Here is an 18,594-nt window from a genome sequence, read left to right as displayed (position 1 = left end):
GCCCCTTCAAAAACTAGCTCCAAGGCAAAACCTTTGAGAAACAGTGTCTTTCTGACCCAATGATGAACCTTTTCTACCTCGAGGCAGAACTCAGCAGCACACAGGTGGGCTGTGCCTTCTCACAGCTCCACCTCTCTTAGAGCTAACAGGATCACCTGTACCCAGCTCTTCTTTGAGCTCATTCCAACACAGAACCAGCCACTCTGTCATGAGGGGTTGGTTTGTTTTTCAAACTCCTGGAAGATTCCAGGAGGCAACAGTTAAACCAGCACCAGCAGCGTGAGCTGCTAACACCACTTCCCCTTCCTCCCTCTTTCCTGCTTGAAAAGCACTAGGGTAGGTTGGGAGCTCTATCGGAGCAGGTGGGTTCTGCACAGTTCTCCTCAGCTTAGGACCCAAAATTGAGCGGCAGGCTTGTGAGCAGGGGAGCCCTAAGTAAAGCAATGAGCCCTGAGGAAAAACTGGTGGCACCTTAAGGGGAGAGTGGAAGACATGGGTTGTTCCCTTCACACACCCACCACTAGTGATAGGTGAAGCAGCTTCCCTCCTGTGTACCTTCCTCTCACCCAACAACAGAGACAGGTTGACCTTCCAAGGCACATTGCAGGGGTGTTTATAGGTGGGAAACTCCCTCCCCCACTCATTTCCCACAAGTCTAAGGGTCAGAGAAGGGAGGAAAAGGCAGCTTTGGTCCTTCTGCTGAATCCTGCCCTCTTAAAAGATGAAAGCTGAGTCAAAGAGAACGGAGAGTGAGGGAAATCTCCTCTCCATAGAAGAAGGTAAGAATTGAATTACTCATGTTTTGCTGGCTTCTCAATTAACTGCAGCTGCTCAAAGAGCAGGGAGATATTAAAGACACCACAGTGAAAGCCTCTGGTTCATGTGCAATGGGTGGTCAAAAAGGAAAACAAAATAATAGGTGGTAGATGGAGTGGGCTAGAGACTAAAACTGAAAACATGATGCTAGTTTATAAATTGGTGGTTTATCTCTACTTGGAATGTTGTGCTCCCTGCCACCCAGTGTTCAGATTCAGAGACAAATGGCCAAATGACTAGAGTTAGTGAGGGACTTCCCTATAAAGAGAGCATGAAAAGAGAAGGGCTATTTAGTTAGAAAGGCAACATGGTAGATGTGTACACAATAATGACAACAGGGGGGTCACTCAATGAAATTCAAAGGCATCACATCTTAAAGTGATCAAAGGAAATAGCTTTTGCCTAATGGACCTTGGGGCCAGGTGGCATCGGTTAGGACAAGAGGTTAGTTGATTGCTTAGTGTCATTATTTGTAAGAGCAATGTGAAAACCCCAAATTACATTAGAGAGGATACTTTAAAAACAACAACATGTAGAACCTTCATTTTTGAGGGCAGAAGCCAACTACTAACTGAAGTTTCTTCCCAACACCCATGGGCAAGTTATTCCATAATTATCTACCACAGAGTTGCTTGCACCTCCCTCTGATTCATCTGGTCCTGGCTGCTGTCAGATACAGGGTCAAGGATTGGATGGATTACTGGTCTGATCTGTTCTGGCCAATTGGTATGTTGTAAAATGAGCTACTTAAGGCCTAATTTCCCCCATTGCTGAGTGGGGAAATCAGACAAGACTAGCAGAGGCTACCAGCTTATTGCTGAGGGGAATTGGGCTAGGATCTTTCCTGCCACCCACATACACACAGGTAATGTTGGCCTAATTTCCCTAGAAAGGGCTCAAGGACTGAGTAATAGAGGCTTATCATGGAGGGAACTGGGTCACAAGATACTGGTTCTATTGCAGTGACTTGGAAATCTTGAAGGTGCATCTTTCATAGACTTATACCTGCCACTCCCCTCCCCACCCCCAACCATAGCCCTTCCCTGGGATCTCTTGTCTCCAAGGTGACTGTAAGCAGGCTGTGAGATTCCCCTTCTGTCCCTGCTTCGGGATGCTGGGGCAGCGGGATTGTGGGCAACTGGGCTGCCTCTCTTCCTGCATTTTTGTTGCTCCCCTAATGGCTCCCGACCAGCAAGGAGCAACCGCCGCAGGGAGGAGAGAGTAGGACAATTACCCTCTGTGTCTTACACACAACACTCCTGTTAATACGCCCCAGAAGGTTATTGGCATTTTTTTGCAACTGTATCACATTGTTGACTCATAGTTAATTTATGATGCACTGTTACCCCCCAGATCCTTTTCTGCGGTACTACCACCTAGTATTCCACTTGTATTGGATTGACTATGCCACTTTCCACTGTATCAAATTAGAAGTGAGATGCACTATCATAGTCTAATCCTGGGCTTCTCTTAAGCAGACTGACGCTGGTGCCAAATTTAGTTCCACTGTGTGGGCTAGAAAGCTTTTCTGCCACGACAAGACGACCAAGTTTATTTTCACTTAACCTTAAAGCCCTTACTTGAATCCAGGTCTTCAGGAGTGAAAGACTTGAACTAGGTTGATTTGCCCATCATCAGGAGGCTTTTGAATGAATTGCCTGGGATTGTTAGGGGTTATATATGTGCTATCCTTTGTTCCAAGTCAGCAGGATGTATCCCAAAGAAATGCTTAGGGTGCATGCAAGAAAGCATATAACCATTAAAATATTTTACACCATGTGCCTGTTCTCTTGCTAGGATAGCATGTTCAAATGAAATGATTAAGCCAAGAGAAAGATAAGATGCCCAGGCTGCCCTCTTCCAAGCACGATTTTATTAAAAAAAAATCCATACCCTAGCATAACAGGCACTTGAGTTTCATCCTTTTAAGCTTTGCACTAATTTTAAGTAAAGTTCACCCAGAACTTGAGCAAAAGACCCCAGATATCCCCTATACATCTCAAATGAGACTAGAGGCCATTTGAATGTGGCAAATGTCAGTCGGGCTAAAATATTTATCATAACTTACTCTCTTGCAGAGCTTAGTATTACAGAACTACAAATTAAAAAAAATACACAAATCAAAAAACAATTTGAAATTTCCCTTTGAAAGTGACACTTAATTCTACAATTCACAAAAATCTAATTTAAGTAACTGAGGTTATGTCTACACTACAGCTTGCATTGCTGAGGGTGTGAATAAATCACCTCCCTGAGCGACCTAAGTTACAAGGTCCTAAGCCCTGGGGTGGACAGCACTAAATCGGTGGGAGACCGTCTCCCACTGACATAGCTACTGCTGCTTGCGGGGGCTGGAGTAGTTAATCTGACATCGGTGCAGCTGTGCCACTGTAAACTGTCTAGTGTAGACATAGCCTGAGCCCTGGTTATACATCCAAACAAGCTGTTGTGTTACATGTCTTCTTGCTATTGGCATATGTGTAACTCATCAATGGGAGCTACAGATATACACTGAAACTAGACCCCTTAAGACTCCAAATCAGCAGTCTGCAGTTTCTATAATTAACTTTAAATTAATACAAAATGGAATTGAGAAATGCACTGATCTTCTCTAGTAACTGACAAGGAACCACTCGACACTATGTGAATTTATTTTTGCTAGTCTGAACTAAAAGTGGAAAAACTGAACTAAACAGATATTGAAAAATTAAAAATTCCTAAGTTTGTGTTTATTCCTGGTACCAATACCATGATTTAAAGGGCAATATACCTGCTGTAATGAAAAAAAGAAAGAGACAAAGCTACACCAGATACAAGACCTCAGGAATGTACTCTAAATGAAACTGCATTGCATTAATCATAAGTGCAAACTGTGGCTATGACAGTCCTCAGCAAGAAGGGTTTCCTGTTTAAGCAGCAGTAACTTTTCTGACTGTGGATTATTGTTCCTTCTGTGCCAGATTTTACAGTTCCTCTAATGCATCTGGGAGAACTGTCTCAAAGTCACCTGCAACTTTCTTGACAACTCCTCACTCTCTGTCTCCTGTTGCATACGGAATAAGAAAACGGTTACTCTCAGTAAATAGTTGTGTATTCTTCATCATCCTATACATCTAATATACCCACCCTTTTTCTGGTTCAGTTTTTAGAATCTTTGGCTTGCCATCACTTTCACCTCCAAATCCCTGGAGTGTTCCCAGCACGTGGTATGTGAAACAGGCTAAAAGGGGGATGATAACTTACTTTATGTATTGCACAAAGTAATTATACATCTTCCTTAATGCCATAAGAATCTACAACATTGGTCTATCTAAGGAACTCATGCAGCCCCTAGTAGATGAGCACTTCAAAATCTTTAATGTACATATCCTCACAACAAGTAGGGCAGTGCTATTACCCGATTTGCAGGCGGGGAACTGACACAGAAACTCAGTGACTTGCTCAAATCACACAAGGGTTCAGGGACTCAAAGTTTCCTGTGTCCCAAGCTCATGTCCTAACCATTGGACCGTCCTTTCTTGCTATAACAGCCAAACATCAGGATGTGTTTTCTCTCTGAAGGCTGGTTGGCCACCTGATTTCACAAAATAGCGCAGGCACTATTACTGAGGTCCCATCCTGTCCAGCTACAACTGAACACAAACTGTGTTCTTCAGTCAAATTTAAAAAAGGAAAAATTGAAGCGCGAGGGGGGGGGGGAAACCTTCCATAGTCTCGTGAAGTCAGTTGGAGCAAAGTTGCTTTATACCAGCTGAGATCTGATCGAGTGGCTTTAATTTAAAATTTACAAGAAAAATGCTCTACGATGCAGAACTAGACATAAAGATCCTTTAGATGTGGATTTTGCTTAGAAATGTGGCCAGGTCTCTTAAGAGTAAATTACTCTTCTGAACTTTGCTGATGCTGTGGTGTTTCCTAGATGTGGGTCCTTGTCATCCCCCCAACTCCTCTCTGATCATTTGGCTTCCTACAAAGGCATTCTAAGGAGTGGGTCTCTTTAACTGCTTGGCTTTTGCCAATTACATTCTGTCTGTGCCTTGTGTTTTACACATCGCTCAGACTTTGGTTTTAATGAAATAAATGGATTGCTTTTGTCAGTCATACAGATCTGTTATTACATTTCTCTTGTGTCTGTGTAGCGAGGCGAATGAATGCAAATTACCATAAGATTAGGATGACCACAATACTTCCATATGGCACAGGCATGGATGTCTTCCCAAATCAGTGGTAGTTAAGACGTTATCACACCCAACACAGTTGCTCCTGCTACAAAACATTATTCATTTCTGTTCTTCTAGGATCTGATCCAAAGCCTATTGAAGCCAATGGAAAGATTCCAACACAGAACAGTGGGCTTTGAGTTCATTTCTATGCTTCCTCCTTTTTGAAGCACACTTTTACTATACAGCCAATGTCCTTGGTATGTGTAGTATGTGGTATGCTTAGTGTCGCACCCGCAAGTGCTGCATATTCTTATGAGAGCTGGCTGGGAATTTTCCATCCAAATGACTTTTCAACAGGAAAAGCAATGTCCACAAAATAAAAATTATCCTGTAGAAAATTAGATTGTTGCCAAAAATTGTAGATTTTACTATTGGGAGAAAATCAAAACTTCTTGTTTCAGGGGAGCTCGATCTGAGTTGAAATATTTTGGTTGATTGAACTGATGTGAAATATTTTGTTTTGCATCAAGCCAACATTAAACTGTGTTTTCCCTAATGTGGCATATTACCTCATGGGAGATGTACTTTGGGTCTGAGGCTCCCTTTCCCCATAGTTCTTGTGCTGATGTTGTGGTTTAAAGTTAAGTTTCCTAGATTTTTTTTTTAATTGTCTTTCCTTTGCTGCATGAAATATCCACTCAGAAGTGTGTGATTGTCACTTGACACCCAATACTGTCAAATGCAGAAAGTAAATAAACTAGGGGAAACTATTTTTCTGTAATCTTTCAGTTATTCTAATCTTGTAACAAAAAAAAGTGTGGTTTCTTCTTTTTTTTTTTAAGTTGATCATTTAAGTTCCCAATATAGTGTTGTTGTTTTTTACAAAATTTCTCATGAAAAGAAAGAGTTGATTTCTCATTTAAAATTTTCTAGCGTGCTGGAAACCTGTATGTGACAAATGTGGTACTTATCTGTATTCTTTTATAACACCCAGTGTGCTATAAAGGCACCTTGCATCCCTAAAACCAACAACTGATGACAATACAATTCCACTGTCAAACTGCTACCTCTGGGATTTAGTAGGTGCAATGTTCTGCTAGTGGCTTCTCATTAATAAAAAATAGTTTAACTAAAAGCCTGGTTGAAGAAGATGCTCTATGCTTTTCTGAAGTTTGCCAAACCTCATTCAATCCTGCTAATTTATTAGAACCAGAAAGTGAAACTGACCACTCCAGTTGCGCTCGTCAAGCAGAGCACAATATCAAAAGTCAGCACAGAAAAGTAAACTTTCTATTTTAAAAATTCTTCCTGTTCTACAATGTTAATAAAACAGGCAAGGAGTTTTTAAATATGACTTATCTTGATAATGGACAGTGTCTTATGCCCCAAAAAGTACATGCAAATTATGTTTATAGACTGTTAAAGAGCAAGGAGTTTATGAATTAGGCTGACATTTTGCTACCTAATCCACCTCACTTAGGTGCTACATTATCTACTGTAGTCAGTAAGGTATTAAAAAGGACTTACTGTTTGGAAAGCTCCTGGAGTATTTAGTTTCAGTGTAATAGGCTAAGGATGGATTATCACTTGTTGCAGGGAGGCAAAACTCTCATATTTAACCATCTTTGATTATGTCCATATACTTACAGGAGGTGGGATTGTGAGGGCAATATTTATTTATTGCCAGTCTGAGACGTGTGTTCTGTGCTCCAGGAGAGGCAGAATAGGCCAGACTCATGCCAAAGACCTGTGGTTTACAAGATGGTACTGACACCCCAGTTCTCGGTAGGTGTGGACACAATTGCACTTCAGAGCCTTCAGTCTGTTCTCCCACAGAGGTTCCAGAGGATAGTATTGTCCAAATGCTCTCCTGCACTGTGAGTTATTTTATGTGGGGTCTACAAGGTTTTTTGCTCCCCACAGTTGTTCCACTAGCTCCCACGGTTGTTCCACTAGCCTCCTATGTACAATTAAGATCCTGCCAGGTGCCAGGCACTCTGTTCTTATCCAGGAAAGCATGTGGGCACATTAAACATAAGAACGACCATGCTGGGTCAGACCAATGGTCCATCTACCCCAATATCCTGTCCTCTGATAGTGACCAATGCCAGAAACTGCAGAGGGAGGGGAAAGAACAGGGCAATTATTGAGTGATCCGTCCCTTATCTCCCAGTCCCAGCTTCTAGCAGTCAGAAGCTTAGGGACACCCAGTGCATGGGATTGCGTCCCTCCCCATCTTGGCTAATAGGTCAATCAATGGCTATCCTCCACGAACTTATCTAATTCTTCTTTGAAGCCAGTTATACTTATGGCCTTCACAACATCCTCTGGCAATGAGTTCCACAGCTTGACTGCGTCATGTGAAGAAGTACTTCCTGATGCTTGTCTTAAACCTGCTGCCTATTAATTTCATTGGGTGACCCCTGGTTCTTGTGTTATGTGAAGGGATAAATAACACTTCCTTATTCACTTTCTCCACGACACGCTTGATTAACGTCAAGCATGTGACTAGCCCCATTGACATCAATGGGGCTATTTATGTGCATGAAGTTAAGCTGCACTTAAAAGTGCTTTGCTGGGCAGGAACAGAATACCTGGCACCTGGCTGGATTGAGCCCCTAGTGAGGAGACGTGAGCCAAAGGGTGTTCAGTTTGCTGATGGCATCCAGCTTTATAGCTCTGTCACTGGATTTGCAAAGTGCAGTGGAAGGCATTTCTCAGCGACTGGGCTTGACTAAGGAATGGATGAAAGCGAGCTGGCAGAAGCTCACTCCTGGATGATTGAGGTGGTGACGACGGGTTATGGGGCAGGTAAGTGGAGGAGTTGGAGGAGCTAGGGCTGAGTTGGCTCCAGGTCTCTCCTCTGCTTTGCGGGAGTATAGCTAACATTTGTGAGCAAGGTCTAAGGGGCTCTGCTTACATCCCCAGCCGCTTCTTGATGATCAAATAGTAGCATGTCTAAGATTGCTTTTCTGTCTTCATCTGCAACATGTCAGGTGCTCATGGCCTTTCCTTTTGGATGCAGAACTTTGGTACCATGCTGCCTTTTTGTCACCTGTCTACTGGACAACTGTATTGTGCTCATGCCGGGTTACATACTAAATCCATTTGAAAACCGACACCAGTGTAGAACATGTCAACCTGCTTGGTAAGAGCTTTTTGCCATGGGTATGTTAGGCCCTTGCTCCCGGATCTGCATGGCTGTTAATTGGGCTCTGGGCTTACACTGATATTTTTCACTCTTAAAAAGCCCTAAATGACCTGGAATTGCTTACCTGAGAGACCATATTTCTCCCTATGTCATCCTCCTGCAGTTAAGATCCAGCTGAAATGCCCCCATGATCTTTGCCTATAAAGGGCAAGGGACTGCTGGAGGAGCATTCTAAGTGGCCCCTTTGTTTGGAATGCCCCATCTCCGTTAGCCTAAAGTAGCCCAGATCTATTGACCTTCTGGCCACACTGCAAAGCCCTTCTGTTTGAGTGGCCATCTGTGGAGTTCTGAAGCTGTTGAGTGTAGCTGATTTCTGAGTGGTAGGAAGGTGTTTTGGGGGTGGAGTGTTTAATCCATATTCTCTTGACTGGTGAGATGTGTGTGGGAGAAGTGCTGTTGCAGTTCTATTGCATAATTCCTGTGGCATTGTGTTAGACATATGTCAGAGCTTTAGATTGGCGCCTCTTGGTGTGAGGCTTCTTTTCGGGTACGTCAAGACTGCAATCAGAGGTGTGACTGCAGCATGTGTAGACCTACCCAAGATATCTGTGCTGTAGTGAGCTCAAATAATAATTAATAATAATAATAATTAATGGAGATATCCCATCTCCTAGAACTGGAAGGGACCATGAAAGGTCATTGAGTCCAGCCCCCTGCCTTCACTAGCGGGACCAAGTACTGATTTTGCCCCAGATCCCCAAGTGGCCCCCTCAAGGATTGAACTCACAACCCTGGGTTTAGCAGGCCAGTGCTCAAACCACTGAGCTATCCCTCCCCCCCCAATAATAGCAGTGAAGCCAGGGCAACATGGGCTAGCTGTCTGAGTACATACCCAGGGTCCTGGGTGGGTTTATGCAGCTCGTGTTGCCACAGCTTCACTGCCATTGTTAGATCAAAGCTAGCTTAGATATATCTACATGTGCTGCAGTCATGCCTGCCTGCAGTGTAGACAGACCCTCAGAAAGAAAATTTACATACGGGACTTGCAGCATCTTCCAGCAAGATCTGATGGAGCTTGAATAATTTTTCTCCGTCTTCAGATGTCTGTGCAGCTTTTGGAATACCCACCGGGCATTTGGAACGAATGAGAATACATTCCCAGAACAAAAAAAAATTGCATCACTGTTCCCATAAAGAGATGTTATTAAGACCAATGCTTCCAGATGTCACACATTGGTTCTATCTCTGTTTAACTCTAGGAACACTTATTTAACAATTTGCAATTAAAAATGAATAAAATGGAACATAAATCTGCACTGGATTACACCAAACGAGTGTATTTAATGAGACAAATGCTGACATGGCTCTGTTAATACTCCTCGCAGTATCTGTTGCAGCAATGGTTAGATTAATAACCTAATTGACATGGTGACAGGAACACAAATAGGAAATGGTGCGTGTGTGTCCATCCATCTCCAGCCTTGCCCATCTGCTCCCCGAGTACCTCCTAACCAGCTTCATATCCCTATTTCTACAGAGCATTTCCAGAGTGTCTGGTTGTGACAGAGGCCTTTTGGGGGTTCAGCTACGCTGTGTCAGGAACACTTGCCAGGCCTGACATGCCACATCTAACACACAGTTGTCATTGATCTATACCAAAAGGTGGCATGTAACATATCACTGCAAAACCAATAACTCACTGATTGTTGATATTCTTGTGAGATGCATATATCCATAGCTTTGTACATACTAGTGTAACCTTTTGGGTGGGCTAGAGTTTACTTCACCATCGGCGCCAACTTCTGCTGGCCCTGGTGGGTGTTCGACCCCTCCAGCCCTGCCCCGCCCCCATTCCAACCCCTTCCCCAAATCCCCACCCCGACCTCTTCCCCACTTCCTCTCCTGAGCACGCCACGTTCCCGCTCCTCCCCACTCCCTCCTGGAGCTTGTTACACCGTGAAACAGATGTTTTGCGGTGGCAAGCACTGGGAGGAGAAGCAGGGATGCGGCGTGCTCAGGGGAGGGGGCGGAGGTGGGGAGAGGAGTTTGGATGCCGGTGGGTGCAGAGCACCCACCAATTTTTCCCTGTGGGTGCTCCAGCCCCGGAACACCCATGATGTCAGCGCCTATATACTTCACTGCCCTTCTCCAGTGCCTAAAAAACCCAACTCCCGTAGAAAAGTAGCTGGAGACCCAGAGTTAAATGACTTTATAAAATCTTATGATAAAGAAACAAACAATCTCTGGCTTTAAGATTAAGCTTGATAAGTTTATGGAGGGGATGGTTTGATGGGATAAAGTGATTTAGTCAATAGGTCAATAACGTGCCATCGCTGGTAATTAGTAACAATGGTCAATGATGGGATATTAAAAGTTACTACAGAGAACTTTTTCCAGAGGGTCTGGCTAGAGAATCTTGCCCGCATGTTCAGGGTTCAGCTGATCGCCATATTTGGGGTCAGGAAGGAATTTTCCTCCAGGGTAGATTGGGAGAGGCCCTGGAGGTTTTTTTGCCTTCCTTCACAGCATGGGGCAGGGGTCGCTTGCTGGAGGATTCTCAGCGATTTGAAGTCTTTAAATCATGATTTGGGGACTTCAACAGCTGAGTCAAGGGAGAGAATTATTCCAGGAGTGGGTGGGTCAGCTTTTGTGGCCCGCATCATGCGGGAGGTCAGACTAGATGATCAGAATGGTCCCTTCTGATCTTAAAGTCTATGAGTCTGAGTCTATAAACAAACAATCTAATTTTTACAGCATGTCATGGCTATTTTGTAATCCACAGACATTACCTTCAGTTATACATAAACAAAGAAAACAACTTCTTCCCTCCCCTTGCTTGTCGGAATCTTCAGCTGGAATCCAGGCAGACTCTTCTTGTGCTGAAATCACTGCTAGCCAGTCAGCCAGCTGATTAACCCACCACTCAGTTACGTGTCTAGATTTAAAGAAAACCCGGTGACAAGAAAATACAAAACCGAGAATAGCAAAATAGAAATGACTCTTTCCCCATTGCTACATGTAAAGAAAAGTCGGTGACTAGACAGTGTAACTAGAACAGTTTGGCTAAAATCAAAACCACATTCAAAGCCTACAGTTAAAACAGCAGAAGTTATTTTCCCCTCCCGATTTCCCCTTGCAGTAATTAGCATTGCCCAGGCTTCCCGGTTAGAGGGTTGACAGGATCACTAACCTGCTGCAAAATGCTTCGGTGTTAGGGACACCAACCAGCCTGCTGCCTGCTCCTGGGCTCGGGTTCTCCCAACTCACCCAGGGCACAAGGCCTCAGGGAGTCTCACCCCAGCAACAGTGGAGCAGACCCAAAACTACCACACCCAATTCTAGAAGCTTCTGGATGTGGAGTGTTAAATCTGCCTAGCAACAGTGACCCAGACACAACTCACTCCTACCTCCCCACAATGGGACTCTTAAAGAGAGAGCTCCCTATTAGGCTCATGGGTTACGCTAGCATTATGGTCTTAAAATGTGTCTGGAAAACAAGGCATGATCCCAATCAGCCCTAGACAAAGGAATGTGTATTTGCTTGTCCTCAGGCAGAGCAGGAACGCCCGGTCAAAAAGTGACCCCTGGCAGCTCCGGTCAGCACTGCCGACCGGGCCGTTAAAACTCCAGTCGTCGGTGCAGCGGGGGCCCAGGGCTAAGACAGGCTCCCTACCTGGTCTAGCTCCACGCAGCTCCTGGAAGTGGCCACCAGGTCCCTGCAGCTCCTAGGGAGGCTCCACACGCTGCCCCCGTTTGAGTGCCGGCTCCGCAGCTCCCATTGGTGAGATGTGAGGACAGTGTGCGGCACCTCCCTGGCCACCCATGCGCCATGGGGCTGCAGGGACGTGGTGGCTGCTTCCTGGGAGCTGCGGTAAGTGCTGCTGGGACCCCACACCCCTTCCTTCACCCCAACAGCCTGCCCCATCCCAGAGCCCCCTCCTTCACCCAAACTCCCTCCCAGAGCTTGCACGCCCTACCCCATCCCTGAGCCCCCTCTGCACCCCAAACCCCTCATCCCTGGCCCCACCCAGAGCCCTCACCCCCTCCTGCACCCTTACCCCCTGCCCTAGCCTGGTGAAAGTGAGGGGGGGGAGCAAGCAACAGAGGGAGGGAGGATGGAGCGAGCATCGGAGAAAGGGTGGGGCAGGGGTGTTTTGTTTTGTGCAGTTAAAAAGTTGTCAACCCTAGGCAGAGCCTGTGAAGCCACATTTACATAAAGAGTAAATAAAGTCATCAATCTAGTGTCCAGGTGGGGGAAGCATCCTGAAGCTAAAATAATAAGTAATTGAGTCACCTGATTGTACACAATATTACTCTGTACACTTTTATATAATACAGTAAGATCTGTTATGAATGCTAATGACACACCAGTGATCAATACCATTGTGATATGTAGGCATTTATGCTATATGAGGAATTATGAATACTTCTGATATTCTGCTTTAAAGTCTGTGACCAAACAAAGGGAGAAACAGGTTTTCTCCCAGACAGAAGGGAAGGCAGCTATCTACCTGTCTCCACTGAAACTAAACAAGGCATGACCAAAAACAATGGAAGCTCTATTTACATATGAATCAGCAGGGGGATGGGACATCCACAGGAAAGGAAGAACAGCATGAGGTCATCCTAAGCCTGGGGACAAAACAGCAGTGAGTCTGTGACAATATAAGAGAGGAGAAGCCATCTTAGCATCCATTATTGTTGAGGATTGCCAACTTTCTAATTGCACAAAACTGAGCACCTTGCCTTCCCCAATGCCCCGCCCCTTCTCTGAGGCCCTTCCCCCCACTCCAGTCCCCCTCCCTTCATCACTTGCTCTCACCCCCCCTCACTCAATTTCACTGGGCTGGGGTTGGGATGCGGGAGGGGGTGAGGGCTCTAACTGGAGGTGCAGGCTCTGGGGTGGGGCCAGAAATGAGGGGCTCAGGGTGCGGAGGGGGCTCAGGGCTGGGGTAGGGGATTGGGGTATGGGAGGGGGGTTGTGGTGCAGGCTCCAGAAGGGAGTTTGGGGTGGGGCAGGGGGTTGGGGTGGGGCAGGGGGTGCAGGGCGCAGGCTCTGGGAGGGTGTTTGGGTGCGGCAGGGGGTTCCGACCTGAGATGGGATGCAGGGTCTGGGAGGGAGTTTGGATGGGGGAGGGGATTTCAACCTGGGGCAAGGGATTGGGGTGTGGGCTCTGACCGGGGGCGCTTAGCTCAGGCGGCTCCCTGCCTGCCCTGGCTTTGCGCCGCTCCCGGAAGTGGCTGCCATGTCTGGCCCCTTGGTGGAGGGACCAGGAGGCTCTGCGTGGTGTGTGCTGCCCATGCCCACAGGCGCCACCTCCGCAGCTCTTGCTGGCCGTAATTCTGGCCAATGGGAGCTGCAGAGCTGGCACTAAAGGCAGGAGCAGCGTGCGGAGTTTCCGTGACCGCCCCTGTGCCTAGGGGCTGCAGGGACATGCCGGCTGCTTCCGGGAGCTGCGCACAGCCAGGGCAGGTAAGGAGCCTGCCTTAGCCCCGCTGCACTGCCAATCGGACTTTTAAAGGCCCGGTCAGCGGTGCTGACCAGAACTGTCAGGGTCCCTTTTCAATCGGGTATTCCAGTAAAAAACCAGACGCCTGGCAACCCTAATCACTGTACAGATTCAAGGGGGCAGAGCTTTAACAAGCTGAGAAAGATGGAGTATTCAACTAAGGGTGTTGAAGTCTCTAGGAGCCAAATATAAATGGAAAAAAATCTGCTCAGGCAAAGATCTTTACCTAGAAAGACCAGGGAAACCAGAACCTTATGCTTCTGTGGAAGGTCCTGACTGACAGACAGTCAGCCACAGCTGGAAAGAAAGAGATTGGTAAGAAATCTACCTTCAACCAAGGCTGTAGCTTGTTAAGTCTTAGATGCTAGAAAAAATATTTTACATTTATTTGCTTGTAACCATTTCTAACTTTATCCCTTCTACTTGAACCTACTTAAAACCTCTCTTTTCCATTAAATACCCTTGTTTTACTTTTAGTCTAAATCAACCCAGCACTGTGTTTGACATGAAGTGATTATTAACTCCAATTAAAGCAACAAGCTGCTGTCCTTTCCTTTCTTTAAAGGAGCAACTAACCTTATTACTCCTCTGAAAGCTCCAGGAGAGGGTTGGACATCTCACAGCAGAGGGCTTTGGGGAAATTCAGGACTGGGGTGTGTTGGGAGTCACTTGGCTAGTTGAGACCAGTGTGAGACTGTGTAACAAGCCAGCTGCTGGAAAAAAAGTTGCTGATCCAGGCCTGCTCAACGCACAGCGCATGCTTGTATGGTGGTTGGGAGCATTCAGGTAGGGAGCTACAGCTGCAGAGCACTTTAAAGCACTCGGGGTTACAGGACACACTGGTGAGACAGCCCCTCATTGGTCTGAATTGCACGCACAAACATGACACTTGTCCAAGGGGAGATAATGTCTAGGAGGAAACTGCTTCCTTCTCTACCTCTGAGAAGCATGAGATCTGTACAGAGAGAGGACCCTCTGACTGTGGCTCTCAGTGGTAGTAGGAGAGGGATGATTAGGCCTCTTGTTACCACAATATTGTATGAGAACTTCTAGTTTCCTTTACTTACATGTCAGATATTTTGCAATTTCTGTTACCTTTATCTAAATAATCTAAACGGTATAGGATTATAGATTTCAAGGCCAGAAGACACCATTGTGATCATCTAGTCTGACCTCCTGCATAACACGGGCAGATCAAAATAATTCTTAGAACAGATCTTTTAGAAAAACATCCAATCTTGCTTGAAAAATTGTCGGTGATGGAGAATCCACCATGACCCTTGGTAAATTGTTCCAATGGTTAATTACTCTCACTTTAAAATGAGCACTTTATTTCCTGTCTGAATTTGTCTACCTTCAACTTCCAGCCATTGGATCATGTTATACCATCTGCTAGATTGAAGAGACCATTATTAAATATTTGTTCACCGTGTACTTCTAGACTGTGGTAAAGTCACCTCTTAACTTTCTCTTTGTTAAGCTAAGTAGATGGAGCTCCTTGAGTCTATCCTGAGGATATGTGGAATACTCTCAGTAAAATCAAAATGTTACAAGATGGGTTAAACCTTGTTATGGGCTGAGTTAAAGCCTTGAGTAAGGTTGATGCTTGTGAATGCACACTTCAGTTAGCATAACTGTAAGAATAAGTAAATCACAAAACCTGCACATAAGAAAAAAGGGTTATGTGACCCCACTCAGGAGTTTTAAACTAGGTTGAGGGGCTTTTGCTGAGTATTGTTGTGACTAAAGTGTGTGTGTGTGTGTGTGTGTGTGTGTGTGTGAGAGAGGGAGAGAGAATGAACCAAGACAAAGCAAGAAAGCTCACGTGTTGCTGCGAGGCTAACAAACTTTTCTTTCGTTCCTGTGTTCAGAGAAATAACTTGTACATCCCTTGGAAATAAACATGATTGCATCAAAGAAAATACCAGACTCCATCAATTTGTACTCCCAACTGAAACATCCTCAGGGCCCTGAACTTTGACTAGCCACTCGCATCAGAAAAGGGCAACAATGAAAGATTCATCCGTGTATTTATTTATAGTATCCTGTTAAACATCGTGTAACTAGCTCTCCCCCATCCCTTATAATGCTCTTACTAGTGCTGGGTGAAAATTGCAGCTTTGGCAATACAGAAATGCTTGTGAATTGGATGGAGAGGAGGATGTTCCCTCTAAGGTGTGTGCCTGGGCAGCTGCACATGAGAGAATGAAGGGTCACCCACTTAAATTAGTGGAGCTGTGCAGGTGTGTCTTCACTAATTAGGTGCCTGGACCCTGGAGAAGATGCACATGTAAGGTGAGATGGTGGCCTTGGGGGTAATAGGGTGCAGGTGGGAGGGGGCAGTGGGGTGGGAAGAGGTGGTGGGGCAAAAATGGGACATGTAGGGCTGCGGCAGCCAGAGAAAGACGCGACTTTCCCCAGCTCCAGAGCTGTGGCTGCCAGGGAGAGACGGCCCTCCTTCCTAGCCACAGCTCTGTGGCTGCTGTGGCAGGGGAGAGACCCCCCTCCTTCCCAGCCCCAGCTCAGGGGCTGCTGCAGTGGGGGGGAGAGAGAGGGAAAGCCCCTTCCCAGCCCCCACTCGGGGCCTGCTGCAGCAGGGGAGAGAGGGCACATCCATCGCATTAGAAAGGAAGACTACTGATATTAAAATATGAGTGTTGTGCTTTTATTTGTAGAACAAAAAATGTTTATTATGTTTTATTTTTTTTATGTAGTGCTTTTATCCAAAATGCTTTACAATAGTTAGCTAATGGTACAAACAACATTTGGAAAGGTCATTAAGTGGTCGCCGATACCCTCAGCAATTTTCAAGTGGTCCGTGGGGGGGGGGGGGGGGAGTTTGAGAACCACTGGCTTATTGGATAGGGCACTGGATTGGGAGTCAAGAGACTTGGGTTCTGTTACCAACTATACCATTGAGGGGTCATGGGCAAGACACTGAGGGCTTGTCTGAACACAGAAGTTGCACCTGTTTCACTTAAAATTGCACCTGTTTAAAATAATTTGTGTGTGGATTCTCTTAGCTCAGTTAAGCTTGAACCTATAAACTTATCAACTCAAACCTAGGATATGTCTATACTACCCGCTGGATCGGTGGGTCAATCCAGTGGGGGTCAACTTATAGCGTCTAGTCTAGATATGATAAATCAACCCCCGAGCGCTCTCCCGTCAATTCCTGTACGCCGCCGCCGCGAGAGGCGCAGGCAGTCGACGGTGGAGCGGCAGCAGTCAACTGTCACTGCAGTGAAGACACCACGGTGAGTAGAACTCAGTACGTTGACTTCAGCTACGTTATTCACGTAGCTGAAGTTGCATAACTTAGATTGATTTCCCCCCTCCTCCTCCGCTCCTCTCCCCTCCCCAGTGTAGACCAGGCCTAAACCAGAATAAGCCAGGTTTAAACCAATATGCATGTGTACACACACAATTGCACCTATTTAACAAACACCTTTTAATTAAACAGCACACCTTCACTTTGTAAAGCAGTTGGGACATGTTTTACTGATGTAATGTGATGTTGTTGTTATGCTTCATTTAAAATCAATATGGTTTTAACCCATACCCTTTGATTTTCTGGTCAGTGAAAGCAAAACCCTCCCGTGGCTAACCTCCTTGAGCTTGAGAACTAGATTTTTCTAGTTCTTTCCAGCTTTACGTTGCAGCTTCAAGGCTCAAATTTTCAAATGTTCAAGATCAATTGTTGTTTACAGTGGTGGTGTAGCCATGTTGGTCCCAAGATAAGAAAGAGACCAGGTAGGTGATGTAATAGCTTTTATTGGACCAACTTCTGTTGATGAAAGAGACAAGCTTTCGAGAAAGCTTTTCTCTTTTGCCAACAGAAGTTGGTCTAATAAGGTGTATTATCTCACCCATCTTGTCTCTCTCAAGTCAAGTGGACACTTATTCTATACTGAATTCAGCTTTCTATTTTAAACTAATATCCAGTCTGAATTGTTCGGAGTTCCTGTTTCTTTTCTAGTCATGTAAACATTTTATGGAGTGAATATAAAGTCAATAAACATTTCCTGTTTAAAGTCTGATTTGTTGCCTAATGAAAGACATTTATACTCCAGATCTCATCACAACCAGTGCATTCCTTGAAGTTTTCAGTCAGTGTTATGCCTAGCAGGAAACCCAGTGAATTCATTAAAAGTGAAAACACTCAAGTCTTATTTTTTAATAATAGTTTATAGACTATCATGTATTTAAATTACACTGAAATTTTATTTGAAGGTCCATTGATTTTTTGTTGCTGTTGTTTAAATACACACAGGAGGGAAATGGATTGCAGCAAAACTACTCTCCGCTTTTTTGTGTTTACACTGTAGACTATTTCATAACCCTTTTGCTGCTATTCAGTGTAACGCATATACTTTGAGTAATTGCTATGTAAACCGATAGCAGTGGCTGAATTGGAGATGGAGGGCTGAGAAGTATGTTCTTTCTCACTTAGTATTTGTGTGGCTATGTCACTGGTATTGATTCCATACATGATCAATGTGAATCTTAATACTGTGGAACATGAAAGAGGTGCACAGTTTTTCCTTTGAGATAACTGAAAGAAGCTAGCACGGATCTGTTGCTATTTTTGTTGATCAGATGAAGACAAAAAATATGAAACTCAAAGGTAATTTGCAAAAGCACAGCAAATATAGAGTAAACTCCTAAGACATGTTCACAACTTGCAATACCTGTTGGAATCAATGTCAATTGCAGATGATCAGCATCCCAATATTTGTCCAATAGAGCCTATTGCCCCCATTCAGATGTGACTCTAGGAGGAGTCTAGATAGGCATAACTCATAGCTCCTGTCTTAGTCTCTCCTAATATGTACATTACACCTATTTACCAATGTGAGGGGGTCTGACTTGCATTGCTTCTGGGTTTGGCTCTAACTGCCTTTGCTTATCTTTTTTGCTAGTTACTTTCATTTGAGCCATATTTGATATAGAT

General features: G+C 45.0%; 1 protein-coding gene across 5 annotated transcripts in view; it reads left to right on the top strand.

Annotated features, from left to right (window-relative positions):
• Positions 1 to 259: 259 nt before the first annotated feature.
• SLC4A11 (solute carrier family 4 member 11) overlaps positions 260 to 18,594 on the top strand; it is a 252,289-nt gene continuing 233,954 nt past the window's right edge. Inside the window, exon 1 of one of the 5 annotated variants that reach the window (XM_065597279.1) lies at positions 260 to 779. In XM_065597279.1, coding sequence (XP_065453351.1) covers positions 722 to 779 — 58 coding nt within the window. In that variant the 5' untranslated portion in view covers positions 260 to 721. Of the gene's footprint in view, positions 780 to 1,596; positions 1,682 to 18,594 lie in introns of those variants that run through there. The other 4 variants (XM_065597278.1, XM_065597281.1, XM_065597280.1 and 1 more) reach the window with 4 other exon arrangements.

Source organism: Chrysemys picta, chromosome 5, assembly GCF_011386835.1.
Source record: "Chrysemys picta bellii isolate R12L10 chromosome 5, ASM1138683v2, whole genome shotgun sequence".
Taxonomy (NCBI): Eukaryota; Metazoa; Chordata; order Testudines; family Emydidae; genus Chrysemys; species Chrysemys picta.
Note: the sequence above shows the minus strand (reverse complement) of the source record. Positions and strands in the feature narration are given on the sequence as shown.